The 15,097-nt window shown below is 44.5% G+C and overlaps 1 protein-coding gene across 1 annotated transcript; it reads left to right on the forward strand.

Moving 5' to 3' along the window:
• The first annotated feature begins 4,805 nt into the window (after positions 1-4,805).
• TRIM21 (tripartite motif containing 21) lies at positions 4,806-12,595 on the forward strand. Its single transcript, XM_008054446.2, has 6 exons — positions 4,806-5,195; positions 5,478-5,573; positions 6,722-6,952; positions 10,930-10,952; positions 11,631-11,731; positions 12,006-12,595. Exons 1-6 carry the CDS (start codon positions 4,812-4,814, stop codon positions 12,554-12,556), a joined length of 1,386 nt encoding a protein of 461 aa, XP_008052637.1. The 5' UTR covers positions 4,806-4,811; the 3' UTR covers positions 12,557-12,595.
• Positions 12,596-15,097: the final 2,502 nt, after the last annotated feature.

Genomic DNA, 15,097 nt, shown 5'->3' on the forward strand with positions numbered 1-15,097 from the left:
AGATTGGTCTATGGGTCAAGGGTTAAAAATAGTAGTAAGATTGAAAGATTAATGGCAATGTGTTATGGGTAGAAGTGTGTTTTGAACCTCAAGGAAAGGGTACAGGAAAATATTTTTCTCCATGCAATTATCTGCCAAAGGGCATTCAATGCAGAGAAGACACTCAATGACCAGGAAGATAAGATGACCCACTCTGTGGATGTTCACTAGTCTCTGTCCCAGCCACTTGTTTACTGAGCTCATGTACAAGTGTCCATATCAGTAGCGGTAAAAAAAAAATAAGCCTCAGTGAGGAGAAAGATGCCATGGAGCTCAGAGGGAGCCTCTATCCCTGTTGCACTGGGCACTTGTACTTAAAAGGCCAACTCTGGGCCTTATTTTTCACCATTTCTAGAAGGGTCTGGAGAGTCTCCTTGTGACGTGTTTGTTGCATTGAACCACAATTTATTCTCACAAAATAGGTAATATTCCAAAGACAGATTTGTTTCCCCTCCTATGTTGCTTCTGCCAGTACTGCCATTTTTAAACTTACAGCATCAGAATATCCCAACAATATGACTTGCAACCAAGGAACTGGTTTTACAGACAAAGAATACTGATAATAGGATTGTCCTGTGAAACTCACTGGCCTCACGTGTACCCTATCAGCCAGAAGCAACTGTCCAGCAGAACTGTGGGATGGCCTGATGAAGGCACAGGTATGGAACCAGTTTGGAAATTCCACCTGGTATGGTCTGAATGTTTGTGTTCCACCCAAATTCATATGTAGAAACCTAACCCCCTCGGTGATAGAATTGAGGTATGGGCTTTGAAAGGTGATTAGGTCATGAAGGCTCTGCCCTTATGAATGGGATTGGTAGCCTTATAAAAGAGAACTGAGGGATTACCTTTGCCCTTTTGCCATAGGGGAACGCAATGATAAAGTGCCATCTTTAAAGATGAAAGCAAGCTTTCACCAGACACCAAATCTGCTAGCACCTTGCTTTTGGACTTCCAGCCTCCATAACTGTGATAAATAAATGTCTGTTGTTTATCAATTACCTAATCTAGGGTATTTTGTTATGGCAGTAGAGAATGGACTAAGAAATCACCCTATGAGATTAGGCAGAGGGTTATCCTATAAATTTTGGAATGATCTTAGGGTTGCATTTTTTTAATATATATCCAGTATTAACACACTCTTTAGTGAAGCAAGGTGGAAAGCGGATGTGGCCCGGTCACTGTCAAACTAATAATGTATTTACAGAATGTTTTTTTGGTATCCCTCAAAATAGGGCTCACCTTGTTAAGAAGTTCTAGTAAAGAACGGAGAAGTCCTCCCACCAGGGAAAGTAAACCTGGTCCTAGAAAATTGAAATGTGTAACTATCTCTTGGCTATTTGGGGCTTCTTATGTCACTATAGAAATAAGCAGTGAACAGTGCTTCTATGCTAGCTGGAATACTTATCCCTATTACCAAGGAGAATTTGGTTGCTGGTACACAATGGGGACAATAATGACTATCCTAAAACCCAAGGTATACATTGGAAAGATTCTTCCTTCTCATTGTTCACTAACAGTGACTGTGTTAGGAACATTAAGGACACTGATCCTTCAGGTATAAAGATTAAGGTCATCTCACCAGGAAAAGAACATGGAAGTACTAAATTGAAGGAATTTGGAATTAGTAGCAGCTTTGGTCATATAGCCTACCAAGGTGGCAAGTGTAGTAGCAATGCATATATTATGTTAAGCTGTGTGCATATTATTGAGTATCTACCAAAACAACCCTGTGGCATGTGTATTAATATCTCTGTTTAATCAATGAACACACTGAAGCTTAGAGAAATGGACATCTAGCTAGTAAATAGCACAGTCCACTAAATCCACACCTACCTTCTTATGAGACCCATGTTCTTCTCTATCCCTTCCAACAACGGCTTACTCAAAGGGTCTGCAGTGACGTGAAGCATAATCATTTTCTGAGTGTCTCCAAATTCGGATACAGAGCTCTTCTTCCTTTTACTTTTATTTTTTAACTGTTTCCATTCTGCTTCCTGGGACTGTTCATATCCTTAGAATCAAATGAGTACAATCGCACAATATTGACATCAGATGTCATCTGATAGCCTTTTACTAAGCAAAACTCTCTTAAAAGCAAAAATGGTCATTTCAAAGCATGAAATGGCTTTAGGTTTCCTAAAACTACAATAAATATCAAGGAACGTTCAGCTGATGTTTTTACCATAAGTTATAATACAGGACAAAAATTAATAAAAAGATAGGATGCGTGAGCTGGAACAAACAGAATTCTAGCCTCACCAGCCTTCCTCTTCTCCGCAGTTTAGGGCCACACCCCCACCAGCTGTCCTGCAGCTTCTGCTTGAACTGGCCGGGGCATCTGTTTTCTCTGGGATGTCGCTAAAATGAGGGTCTTCCCTGGACCTTTAACTGTCATGCCTACACTTATTATGTGACCTCAAGCCAGTCACTTCACTCCATTCAGCTTCAGTGTCCTCCCCTGTAATACAAGTATAATAAACCCCTAAGTCACCAAATTGTTGTGTGGTCTACATAAAATATAATCTGGCGTTGCAGTATTATTCACAATAGCTAAAAGGTGGAAGCAACCCAATTGTCCACAAGTGAATAGATAAACAAGATGTGGTGTGCACACAAGGAAGGAAATTCTGACACATGCTATGACATGGATGGGCCTTGAGAACATTATCCTAAGTGAAAAAAGACAGTCATAAAAGAACAAACGCTTTATAATTCTATTTATTTGAGGCACCTAGCGTAGTCAAATTCATGGAGAAAGAAAACCGATTGATGGGTGCTGAGGCCTGGAACTGTGGGGACGGAATGAGGAGTTATTGTTTAATGAGTATAGTCTTAGTTTGAGAAAGCAAATTCTGGAGATGCATGGTGATGACAGTTACACAACAATGTGAGAGTACTCCATGCCATTGGACAGCACACTTAAAAATGATTAAGATAGTAAATTTCATGTTCTGGGTATGTTACCACATCAAAAATAAGAAACAATTATTTAACGTGAGAACGCCCCTAGCCCAGTGAAAAGAACACAGTTGATTCTTAATAAATACCCATTCTGTTTTGACTCCTTACTCGTGTGATGCCTGCCTTGGGATTATCCGAAGTAAATCGCCCATCCCCAGACGTTAAAAGAATGTTCCACCAGGCATGTGAGAAGCAATTCGTTTCTGGAAGTAGGAAGCAGAGGGTGGCACGGAGAGAGAGCACCCGACCCTCTCCTCTGCCTCCTAACTTCCTTAAAAGCAGCTCCCAGACACGGACATGGCATCTAGGTACCGGACGATGACCAGTGTCGAAGAAAAAGATATCGCCTCCCCAATCTTGCAGCTACAGCATTCTACGAAATCAGAAAAAGAATACAGGGGAGGGAGCGCGCCGCTAGGACAACATGCCGCTGAGTCGCCACTGGGTCCCACTTCCGAGAAGCTGGCGGGGGCGGAAGCTCCAGGCAACTCCCCAAGCCCCGCACCGCCTTGTCCCCCGCCCACCTCCCTTCTCGCTCGGCCCTCTTCTTTTCTCGCCCCGCCCCTCTTTTCTCCCCACAACCCCTTAAATTCTTTGCTCCTCCCATTGCTCCGCCCACTCTCCACCCCTTTCTTTTCAGCCTTGCCGCTGGAAGGAAATTGAAAGTGAAACAGGGATCTGGCTGCCGTCGAGTGCCCTGATAAGGTGAGTGAACCCCGCCAGACCAAGGTTCCCCTGCCCTCTCTAGGGCACCCCTCTCCCCTGCCCCAGATTTGAAGAGCCCCTTCTGTCCCATTTGCCCCTTCCCCGCCCCGGGGCTCGCTCAACCCAAGCCCAGCCGTTCTTCCCTCGCAGGCAGGTCCACCCGGCGGAGCCGGGGGAGGGGGGGTTGGGTGGTGATGTGACTGGGACTTCAGAGTCACCCAGGAGAGGATCCGGCCGCCCTGAGACTGGTACTTAGCCGGGACGCGGCGGCGGGTGAAGCTGGGAGAACCAGGACTATATCTTAGCCCAGGGGAGCCCAGTATTGGGTAGGTCTGCAATCCTTGAGCTTCTCATCCCCCAAAGCACCCCCTAGAGGCGAGAAGAGCAGGCCGTTTAGGATGTTCAACTAGAAATGCATGCACGTTCAAGATTTCTGTACGCTGGAGGAAATAAAGACAGGAACTAGGTTTGGAGGAGCTGATTGGAGAGCCCGGGAAGAACTGACCACACATTCGTGTGTGTGTGTATACGCACTTATACTTGTGCATATACACATATGAATACATATATGCACATACACACATCTACAGATAGATATATGGATATACATGTAGGTACATATATGCACCTAACTCCTTCCATTATTGTAAGGATTAATGAAGATGTATTCAAAGCACATAGCAACTCTGACCCAAGGAAGGTGCATGGTAGATGGTCACTAGTCCTATGATTTGCTTCTCAGCAACACAGAGGCCTGGTGGCATGAGACAGGAGAAGATGGATGGGCAAAGAACAGACACGGAGGGTTTAAGCAGAAATGGACATAATAAGAGTAAAATTGTGAACAGCTTTGTCTCTGAGGTTCTCATCAATTTTCCTTGCCTCTTTTGGTGACTCAGTGTCTCCTTCTGTGTGACTGCATCAACGGACCAGACTGTGGAGGAGAAGTTCTTGTTATTCAGGTTGATGTTCTTATCTTTTCACTCTCTCTCATGTTTTCCTCTGCATTGTTTTTTGTCTTCTCACACAAACTTTCTCATCTTCTCTTTTTCCTTTCTGCTTTCCCCACCAGTCCCCTCAAGGTCTCCACAATGTCTTTGGCAATGATGTGGGAGGAGGTCACATGCTCTGTCTGCCTGGATGCCTTTGTTGAGCCTGTGAGCATCGAATGTGGCCACAACTTCTGCCAAGAATGCATCTCTCAGGTTGGGAAAGACGGGGGCAGCGTCTGTCCTGTGTGCCGGAACCGCTTTCTGCTCAAGAACCTCCGGCCCAACCGGCAACTGGCCAACATGGTAGACAACCTTAAACAAATCAGTGAGAATGCCAGGGAGGGCGCACAGGGGGAGCGGTGTGTGGTGCATGGAGAGAGACTTCACCTGTTCTGTGAGGTCGACGGAAAGGCCCTTTGCTGGGTGTGTGCTCAATCTCGGAAACACCGTGACCACTCCATGATTCCTATTGAGGAGGCTGTTCAGGAGTACCAGGTGAGGCCTCAGACAAAGACACAAACAGAAAGAAAGAGATGGGCCCTGATGAGGCCATTGCTCCCCAGAGGTGGGGATGGGAAAGGGTCCCCTAAGGAGTTGAGGGGTTGAGGAACAGAGGGGTGTCCCTCCTTCCATGTCTAACATGAGGGGAGAATTGAAGACTAAACACAACCTTCTCATTCTCCTGGAGCAGGGGACATGGATGGGAAAATGCTGCAAGGATTACTTCACTCTACTACTTAGTCTGGCTGGAGACTAACCTGCTATCTTTCACTGCAGGAGAAGCTCCAGGTGGCATTAGAGGAACTAAAAAGAAAGCAGGAGATGACTGAGAAGTTGGAACTGAACATTGCAATGAAGAGAGCAGACTGGAAGGCAAGAATTACATCCTTAAGGAGATCTTAGGTCAGAAGGCTGGGCAGGTTCAGGGTCCTGGATTCACACAGCCTTAACCGTAGTTGTGCCTGTTTGAGGAGTGATAGGGTTGGTATTCACCCTCCAAGAACCAGCCACCTTCTAGGTCTCCAAACTGGGAAATAAAAAGGATGGAGGCTCAAAGGAGAGCTCCCCATCTGCCATGAAGATCAAGAATCATAGAAGGTGCTAAAAAGGGTCATGCCACAACCTAAAACTCCCCACTTCTCCGAGCCCAGACACAGGGAATGACAGCATCAGGACCTCGGTGTCTGGGACAGAGGTGTACCAGGAGAGAAGCCCAACTACTAGGCCTTTCAGGAAATGACAAGGGCTGTGAGGACTAGACTTAAGGGAACCATCAAGACCTGAGTCAGGAAAACCCATCTGACTTGGTAGTAACTTGACCATGTCCAGATCACTAGTCCAAAATATAATGGAGAACCAAAGTTTGCTCAGCACTGTTGATTTACAAGTAGTGGTGGGTTATGTCAGGGATTAGAAAGGAGTAGAAGGAGCTTGTGGCCAGTAGATCCCAGAAGAGGAAGATTTGGGACTGGGGAAGGGCGAGTCAGATTGCAGTGGCAACAGGAGCAATCCTGTATCATCGGGTGAACTTTCAGTTACTAGCAAGAGAGGACAAGCAAAGTATGTCCCAAAGCCATTTTCTCTCAGGACTTAGATGTGGTATTGTGAGCCTGTCTTTATGAGGTTGTTGGGGGTAGGAACAGCTGTTACCCTCTTGGTAACTCGCTGAGACTAGAAGACAAAGAGACACATTTGAGTGGTGACTGGGTTTGGGAAGAATTTGAAAAAAGTTTCTGATTCCATAGGTTTATACAGCTATGGTTATAGGCTACCTATGGTGTGCCCCTCACCAGTTTCATTCCCCTCTCAGTCCCAGAAGCCTCCTCACCCACCTACCTCCCTAGCAAAATTGTGTGTGTGTGTGTGTGTGTGTGTGTGTGTGTGTGTGTGTGTGTTTATTCCCAGATAGCACCAGAGTGGGGAGTTGCCAGGGGATGGAAAAAGACCTCCACCTCCACCTCCACCCCAAAAGCTTAGGAATTTTAATAAAAACCACCTCTCTCTTGCCCTTGACACCAAAGAGGACGGTGGAGATACAGAAATCTAGAATTCATGCAGAGTTTGTGCAGCAAAAAAACTTCCTGGTTGAAGAAGAACAGAGGCAGCTGCAGCAACTGGAGAAGGAGGAGAGGGAACAGCTGAGACTCCTGGGGGAGAGAGAGGCCGAGGTGACCCAGCAGACCCAGGCCTTGCAGGAGCTCATTTCAGAGCTGGAGCGGAGGCGTCATGGGTCATCACTGGAGCTGCTGCAGGTGAGACTGGAGAGGCGTGTCACCTCTGAGATTCAAGGAGCAACTAAAAAGGGCCAGAGCTACCTGGAACTGCTGTTTGAAAAAACGGAAACCTGGTCTTAAATAAACTGGAATTCAGACCACAAGTGGTTTGCATTCAAAACAAAAGGAGTAATCCTCTGTCATCAGGTGACCTAGAGAGGTACAGATTTAGGAGGGAGTATTCCATTTAGCAGTTAACAAAAATGACCCTCCCTTCTAAGTGCTGGCTAAGTGCTGGCTTGGGATCTCAAGAGAGTTCCTTAATCTTTCTAAGCAGTTTGTTGTCTGTTAAATGGATATTATAAATTACATATTCCAAAGGATTTTTGTGAAGATTAAATGAGAAAATCCACTAAGAGTCTTAAATGAGCATCTGGCCATGGGAAAGTTTTGATTTAATATAAAATTTAAATTAACTAAATTAACTAAAAATTAAGAGACAGTGGCCAAGCCCCAACCCAGCCACCAATTCTCTCCATAACTCTCTAGGTTAAGTAATTTTCCTTTGCTAGACTTAATTTCTCCATTTGTGAAATGAGAGAAGGAGTGAACTAAATATCAAGGATTCCCTAGACTTTAGTTATAAATGTATCCTCTTAATGCTTTCTGCTACTTCTGTGAACTACCTAAGTAATTTTAATGTGTTATAATTCTTTAAATTGTCTTATTTTTCCCCTGAATAAACTTCGTTTTAAAGGAAATTTTTCCAAAGCAATGGAAACTAAGAAATCATGTGTTGCTATGTTAACTGATATTTTTTATAATTTATATCTATAATAATATTCACTGCAAATTCTTTTTTTTTTATTTTTTATTCTTTTATTTTAGAGATGCAGGGTATCATTCAGGGCTAGGTATACAAATGGTCATTGTGTAGGTAAAGTTTGGGCCTCACTTTGGTCCCCACTTCTCCTGTTTTGAGATCAGGTACCCTTATTGATGAGGTGTGCCACCCGCCTCGCTCCCCTGGCAGTTTCCCACAACTGCCAATCCCTTTCTTATAGTATTATGATAATTGTTCAGGTTCCACTTGTGAGTGACAACATGTGATGCTCAGTTCTTTGTTTCTGTGATAGATCACTCAGTATTATAGACTCTAAGTCCATCCAAGTTGCTGTGAAGTTCGTAATTTTGTCCTTGTTTATGGCTGTGTAGTATTCCATCTTGTATATGTACCACATTTTTTTATCCAGTCCCCTTTCAATGGACAGCACAGTTGGTTCCATGCTTTTGCTACTGTGAATAATGCTGCAACAAACATGCATGTACAAGTATCTTTTTCAAAGAGTGTTTTGAGTACCTTCAGGTATATTCCCAGAAGGGGGATTGTGGAGTCATATGGAAGGTCAATTTTTAAGTCTTTCAGGATTCACCAAACTGTTTTCCACAGAGGTTGTATTAGTTTACACTCCCACCAACAATGTAAAAGTGTTCTCTTTTCCCCACATCCTCTCCAGCATCTGTTGTTTCTTGAGTTATTGATTGTGACCATCCTGACCGGAGTCAGGTGGTAACTCAGTGTGGTTTTAATTTGCATTTCTTTGATAATTAGTGAGGTTGAGCATTTTTTTGTGATCTGTTGGCTGCTTGTATCTTTTGAGAAGTGTCTATTCATATCTTTTGCTCACTTTGTAATAGGGCTGCCTGGTTTTTCTCTTTTCAGCATGTTTGAATTCCTTGTAGATCCTGGATGTTAGGCCTTTGTCAGATATACAGTTGGCAAATATTTTTTCCCATTCTGTGGGCTGTCTGCCCGCTCTCTTGATGGTTTCTTTTGCTTTTCAGAAGCTTTTCAATTTGATGAGGTCCCTCTTCTCTATCTTATCTTTTATGGCGTTGGCATTCGGTGTTTTTATCAGGAATTGGTTGCCAGTTCCAATTTCCATCAGTGCTTCCTGCATTTTCTAAGGTTCTTATAGTTGGAAGTTTTACGTTTAGGTGTTTGATCCATATAGAGTTGATTTTTGTGTATGGTGATAGGTAGGGGTCTTGTTTTAATCTTCTGCATGTGGTCAGCCAGTATTTCCAGCACCATTTACTGAATAAGTTCACTTTCCCCAGTGGTTGTTAGTGGAGGCTTTGTCAAAGGCAAATTCTTAAATAGCCCATATTATCCACCAAAATTCCATGTGGGTGGTGTTATTACCTCCACTTCACAGATGAGAAAAATAAGTCACAGAAATTTTAAGAGACTTACTAAGAGACTAAGGATAAATAATTTGACCCAAATAGTAAGGTATAAAGTTAAAATTAAAATAAGTACATGACTTTTAAAAAATTGTCCATGTACAAGATCTGATAATTAAGTTAACAAACTCATCCTAGAAAAAGTGCTGCATATCTCATTGCTGAACATCACTATGGTCACCTTCAAAGTACTCCCCTTAGGAAGCTATGCACTGATGCCAGTGCTTAATCCACCTGTCAGAGCAGTTTTGGAACTCTTTTCTGGAATGGCTATTAGAGCCGTCATCACGAGGATGTCAGAGTTTGAATTAGAGAAATGAACAAACATCAAATTTCTTGTTAAACTTGGCAAGCGTGGAAGTGAAATCAGGGACATATTAATCCAAGTTTATAGGGATAATGCCATGAAGAAAATGGCAATGTACAAATGGATTAAATGTTTTTCTGAGGATAGAGAAAGCATCACTGATGAAGAGACGTCAGAATAACAAGTAGAACTGATGAAAACATTACAAAAATTCATCAACTTGAGCATCAAAATTGTCAGCTGACAGTGAGCAGCATAACAGACCAAGCAGAAAATCTTAACTGAAAATCTTGGCATGAGAAAGGTGTTCCTGAAGGAACTCTTGCATCACAACAATGCACCAGATCACACAGCACTGTCTTTGAGGGAGTTTTTAGCCAGTAAACAAATAACTGTATTGGAACACCCTCCTTACTCATCTGATCTGGTCCAATGACTTTTTTCTTTACCCAAAGATAAAGTAAATAATGAAAGGAAGACATTTTGACAACATTCAGGACATCAAGGGTAATACAATGACAATTCTGATGCCATTCTAGAAAAAGAGTTCCAAAATTGCTTTGATGGGTGGACTAGGCAGTGGTGTTGGTGCATACCTTCCAATGAAAGTACTTCAAAGGTGACCATAGTGATATTCAGCAATGAAGTAGTAGCACTTTTTCTAAGATGAGTTTGTGAACTTAAGTGTCAGACCCCATATGTTCTACTTAAAATCATCTCACATCAACCAGTGACATGTTTGCCTCACTTTGGGAAAATATGAACTACATGGTCCCAGAAGTCCCTTTTGCTAACATTCCACCATTCTTTTCCCACACCTTTTCATGTCTCTCAGTTATGTGGTCATGAAGCCTTTTCTTTTTGGTTTGTGTAAAAAGCTAATTGTATAGGCTTGACTTGGCAGGCTCTTTTCTGCCCAACACGGAACCTAGCTTTCTAATGTACTTTTTGACCAGGCCTAGTAGCCTGCCAGCTCCATGTGGGGGCCCTAACCCCTGCAATAGGTTATTCTCAGGTTATTTGATTTCACAAACAGGAGGAGATAACATTAATCACAGCACAAGAAGAGCTTTAACTAACCAGCCCTTCCTCCCAGACAACTGAAGCCCACAACAGAGACAGAGCAGTTTCTGGGCTTCAGCCAGGCTGGGCTATTTGCCCTCATCCACCCCCTTCCCTCCATCTCCCTCCCCCAAGAATCTAGTCTTTTGAGTCAGAGACCTTAAAATGATTATCCTTCCCTAGCTATCAATCGCACCCAGGCTGGGTTTCTGATTACCCCACAAGCATCCAAACAGCCTTTCTGCTCCAAGCTGGTCAGAGTCATCTTCTGGGCCCTGACCCAGAGGAAGGGGAAGAACAGCACCACAGGGACCACAGGGTGGATAACGTCACCCACAGGACTGACATCTTAGTGGCAAAACAGCAACTCCAGAACTTACTCTGTCTCTTTTCTCCTCAGGAGGTGAGAATTGTCCTGGAAAGGTAAGGAGAGCTTTTCTGTGTTAGGAGAGGGGGGTGGCAGGAAGCATATATGCCTATGAAAAAGGTTACTGAGTTAGAAATATATGCATTGAAGTTTTCCTCATTCACCTCCTTATTCTCAAAGACCTGAACCTCTATAATATTTTATGGTCTCAGAAGGCTAATAAATGGACAACTCGGTTGGTGAATTACCCAGATAATTGAACTGTGATATCTTCACACGGTAAAGCCCTGCCAAACAGAAATTCTGGGAAGTCCTGGGTCTACAGCCTATTTGGACTCCTTTTTTTAGATAAAGTATAACCAGTTACAGACCTCCCAGAAGGAGCCATGAGTGGGACCTATGGCGTGAGTGAGACTTCTTGTGGTTCCTTACAAGAGTGAGTCAGCCTGTATCAGATCCTTTGCCTGTAAAATGAAAGAAAATATACTTACCTGGTGATCTTGGAGATGGGTACAGTCTGTCTATGGACTGCAAAGCCTTCTATAACCAGAAATTCCTGGATATAAACTAAATTTTATTTTTTGCCTCCCACCTCACCCCCAGAGACCTGAACACAAGAGGTGTTTGTAAATTTGAGTTGAATTAAATTATCAGAGTCCACCATAAAGGCGATTGTAGCATTAGGGTTTGAGGTAGGTGTGGGAGATAGTGGTCTCAAACTCTCTTTCCCTCAGGAGTGAGGCCTGGAACCTGAAGGAGCCAGACATTGCCTCTCCAGACCTGAGGAATGTGTGCCATGTACCAGGGCTAAAGCAGATGCTGAGGTCATATGGAGGTGAGGTGAGCTCTAGGCATTGTGGGACTGGAGCTGCAGGGGAGAACGAGGGTGCGGAGTGGATCCCATGGTCAGGGAGAACAGACAGCAGTTTGTGGAGAGATGGCAGGTCAGAGCAGGTGGGGCAGAGACAGAGGAGGGGAAGATGGTTTCCTCAAAGATCAGGGCAAAGGCCAGAGCTGACTGAGGGTTGTTTCCTCACACGGTGAGGTTCAGGGTCTCCCGTCCCCCATCCCCACATACCCAAAGCCTGATCATGGTCCTCTCTCCTCAGTCCGCATCACTCTGGATCCAGACACAGCAAACCCGTGGCTCATCTTCTCAGAGAATCGGAGACAAGTGAGGCTTGGAAACACACGGACGGAAGTACCTGAAAATGAAGAGAGATTTGAAAATTATCCCATGGTCCTAGGTACCCAACGCTTCAACTCCGGAAAACATTACTGGGAGGTAGATGTAACAGGAAAGGAGGCCTGGGACCTGGGGGTCTGCCTGGACTCTGTACAGAGGAAGGGGCAATTTTTGTGCAGCTCCAGAAGTGGATTCTGGGTGATTTGGTTGTGGAACAAACAAAACTATGAGGCCAGCACTTGCCCCCAGACTCCCCTCCACCTTCAGGTGCCTCCATGTCAAGTTGGGATTTTCCTGGACTATGAGGCTGGCACTGTCTCCTTCTACAACATCAATGACCATGGCTCCCTCATCCACACCTTCTCTGAATGTGCCTTCACGGGACCTGTGCGCCCCTTTTTCAGTCCAGGTTTCAATGATAGAGGAGGAAATGCAGCTCCTCTAACCCTCTGTCCACTGAAGATGGGGTGGTAGGGATCCACTGACTCTTGCTGGCTCTCTCAAGACATGGCCACGCTCAGCCACAGACCCTACCTCTTTTTAATCTCTGCAGAGACATCAGCATCCCAGCAAGAAAGCTTTAGCAGGGAAGTCACTTCACCATCACTAACCCTGCCCTAGATTGCTTTATGAAGCAGACTCCTTATATTTTGGCCCAAACTCATCCAGACCAACCAAAAAACAACATGCTTCTGCCTTCTTTCTTTTTTTTTTTAAGAGACAGGGTCTTGCTCTGTCTCAGACTGGAGTGGTGCAATCATAGCTCCCCTGCAGTTTCAAACTCCTTGGCTCAAGCAATCCTCCTGCCTCAGCTCCTGAGTAGCTGAGATTACAGGTGCACATCACTACACCTGGCAAATATTTGTTTTTATTTTTTTGGAGACAGGGTCTCATTATGTGTTTCTGCCTTATGCGACTTAACTTTTTTTCTTTTTTTTTTTTTTGCCTCTTCTCTATCTCTAAGCAATCTCTATTATATTTTGCATGGTTTGCAAAGAGCTTCCTAAAAAAGAAAAATTGTGGTCCAATCTATCCCACTGAGTCCTTATTCTTTAGTCCTGAAATATTTGACATCCCTGAATATGATTACTACTGATATGTTTTTAACATTGCACATGTTTTTCCAATCTGGTCCCCACTCCCCCCCACACACACACATACATTTGAAATATTTGACCTTTGACTGAAAACCCAGATCAGGAGTCTCTTGTGTAACTTCCCATAGCAGCCACTGTGATAATAGAAGGCATTTGAGGCTCTGATCACTGCCCTGGTGGGGTGGGGCAAGGGGAGGGTGTTACCTCCTCACTATGAGGGAATTCCTGGTTTTGAAAGACAAAGATCTCCTGGGGCTTGTACAGTCCTCTGAACCTCCGCATCTCTAACCTCCACAGACTTCAGACACCTTCTGTTCATGTTCTCAGTGGGTTGACAGTAACATCAAAGTTCTTAGAACTCCCTGTCCCAGAGGGTAAAGGCTGGGTGCTTTCAGTGTTCTTCTCAATTGGCAAACTCCTATACCCCTTGGAACATACTCTTTTAATATCATTCCTTTCTGAGATGACTCTTTCTTGGGCAAATTGTTTCTGACTTTTCCAGAAGAGTAAATATTGCATCCACTAAGGGATAACAGAAAAGGGGTGTGTGTATGCAGTGGGTTTGACCATATCCTCAATTATGAGAAAGAGGTTTTGAGCCTGGAGGAATGTGTGTCTATGGGCTCCAACTCAGCAGGTAAGGCCATGAGTACTAGAAAGAAAAGACCCAGTCTGTCTCTTCCAGAAGTTTCCACTGCAGAGGACGAAATATCCTGTCAGCCAAGGTGAGGGGGACTTTGTGTGGAGGTGAGAAGAGAACATGGCAGCAACGAGTGATACTGAACTGTGGGTTTCATCTTCCTGTCTGACCAGCCTACCTCCTCTAAAACTCCTGCCCCCAACCCCACATCTACTTGAATGGTTTGGTGATAGAAAGAAGAGAGTGAAAGAATATGAAAAAGAAATCCAAACAAAAGACCCATCAAAGTCCTGGGTTCAGCCACTAACAAAACCTCTCAGGCCTATACCTCAGAGCCGGGGGCTTTGGGATAGGAGGACAAAGAAGAGGAGCAGGGACTGTAGTGGGGTCAAACAGATCATCTCTGGAAAGGGAAGGGTTCAGGCATCTGACAGCTGCTGCCGGACAGAGGAACAGGAGGGTGGGAGCGGGTCTCTGGGGTCACAACCACGTGTAGAGCCAGTTGTGCCCTTTGGAGAGAAGGGATCCTAAGTGCTGTGGTGATGTCTTGAGAAGAGTATAGATGCTGGATCTGGGCCTTGCTTCCCTGTGCCTTACACAGTGCCAGAGACAAAGCAGGTTCTCTGGAAATAGTTGTCGGAACGCGTCCTGGGCATCCAGGTGAAAATTTCACTTGGATTGATGGTAGAAGAGTATCTTATTTTGGTCTCATTTCCTGGAAAGTAACTGATACAATGCGCTGGTCAAAAAGGCATTTCCAGCCAGGCTCGGTGGCTCAGCCTGTAATCCCGCGCCTTTGGGAGGCTGAGGTGAGTGGATTGCCTGAGCCCGCGGGTTCGAGACCCGCCTGGGCAGTGAGACCTCATCTCTACAATAAATCAAAAAATCAGCCAGGCGTGGTAGCGCATGCCTGTAATTCTGGCTACTCGGAAGGCTGAGCGGAAGGATCGCCAGAGCCCAGGAGGTGAGGCTGCCGTGGCCGGAAGTGGCCACTGCACTCCAGTCTGGGTGACAGAGTGAGACTCCAACTCAAAAAAAAAAAAAAAAGGCATTTCCTACTGTGTTTACAAAATGTAATGACCCTCCTCTCCCTTCCTCTCTACTTTGGGACTCTAAAAGCCCTCAAGCTTCTTTGGAAATTCAAGAGGAAGCAGGAGCTCCAAGAGGGAGCCTGAATAGTACCACACTGGTTTTCTTGATGCTCCAACATATGTTTGGTTCTTCAGATTTTTTATTGACATAAATGTGTATTCATAAATGTGCACATAGTGTGCAAAT

Source organism: Carlito syrichta, unplaced genomic scaffold, assembly GCF_000164805.1.
Source record: "Carlito syrichta isolate Samal-C Ts95f unplaced genomic scaffold, Tarsius_syrichta-2.0.1 Scaffold290727, whole genome shotgun sequence".
Classification (NCBI taxonomy): Eukaryota; Metazoa; Chordata; class Mammalia; order Primates; family Tarsiidae; genus Carlito; species Carlito syrichta.

Excerpts from the sequence above, each read along its gene's own strand:
- TRIM21 (XM_008054446.2), top strand. The coding sequence starts at position 4,812 with ATGATGTGGGAGGAGGTCACATGCTCTGTCTGCCTGGATGCCTTTGTT. Across the intron at positions 6,953-10,929 it reads CATCACTGGAGCTGCTGCAG|GAGGTGAGAATTGTCCTGGA; the intron begins GTGAGACTGGAG and ends TTTTCTCCTCAG. Across the intron at positions 11,732-12,005 it reads GATGCTGAGGTCATATGGAG|TCCGCATCACTCTGGATCCA; the intron begins GTGAGGTGAGCT and ends CTCTCTCCTCAG.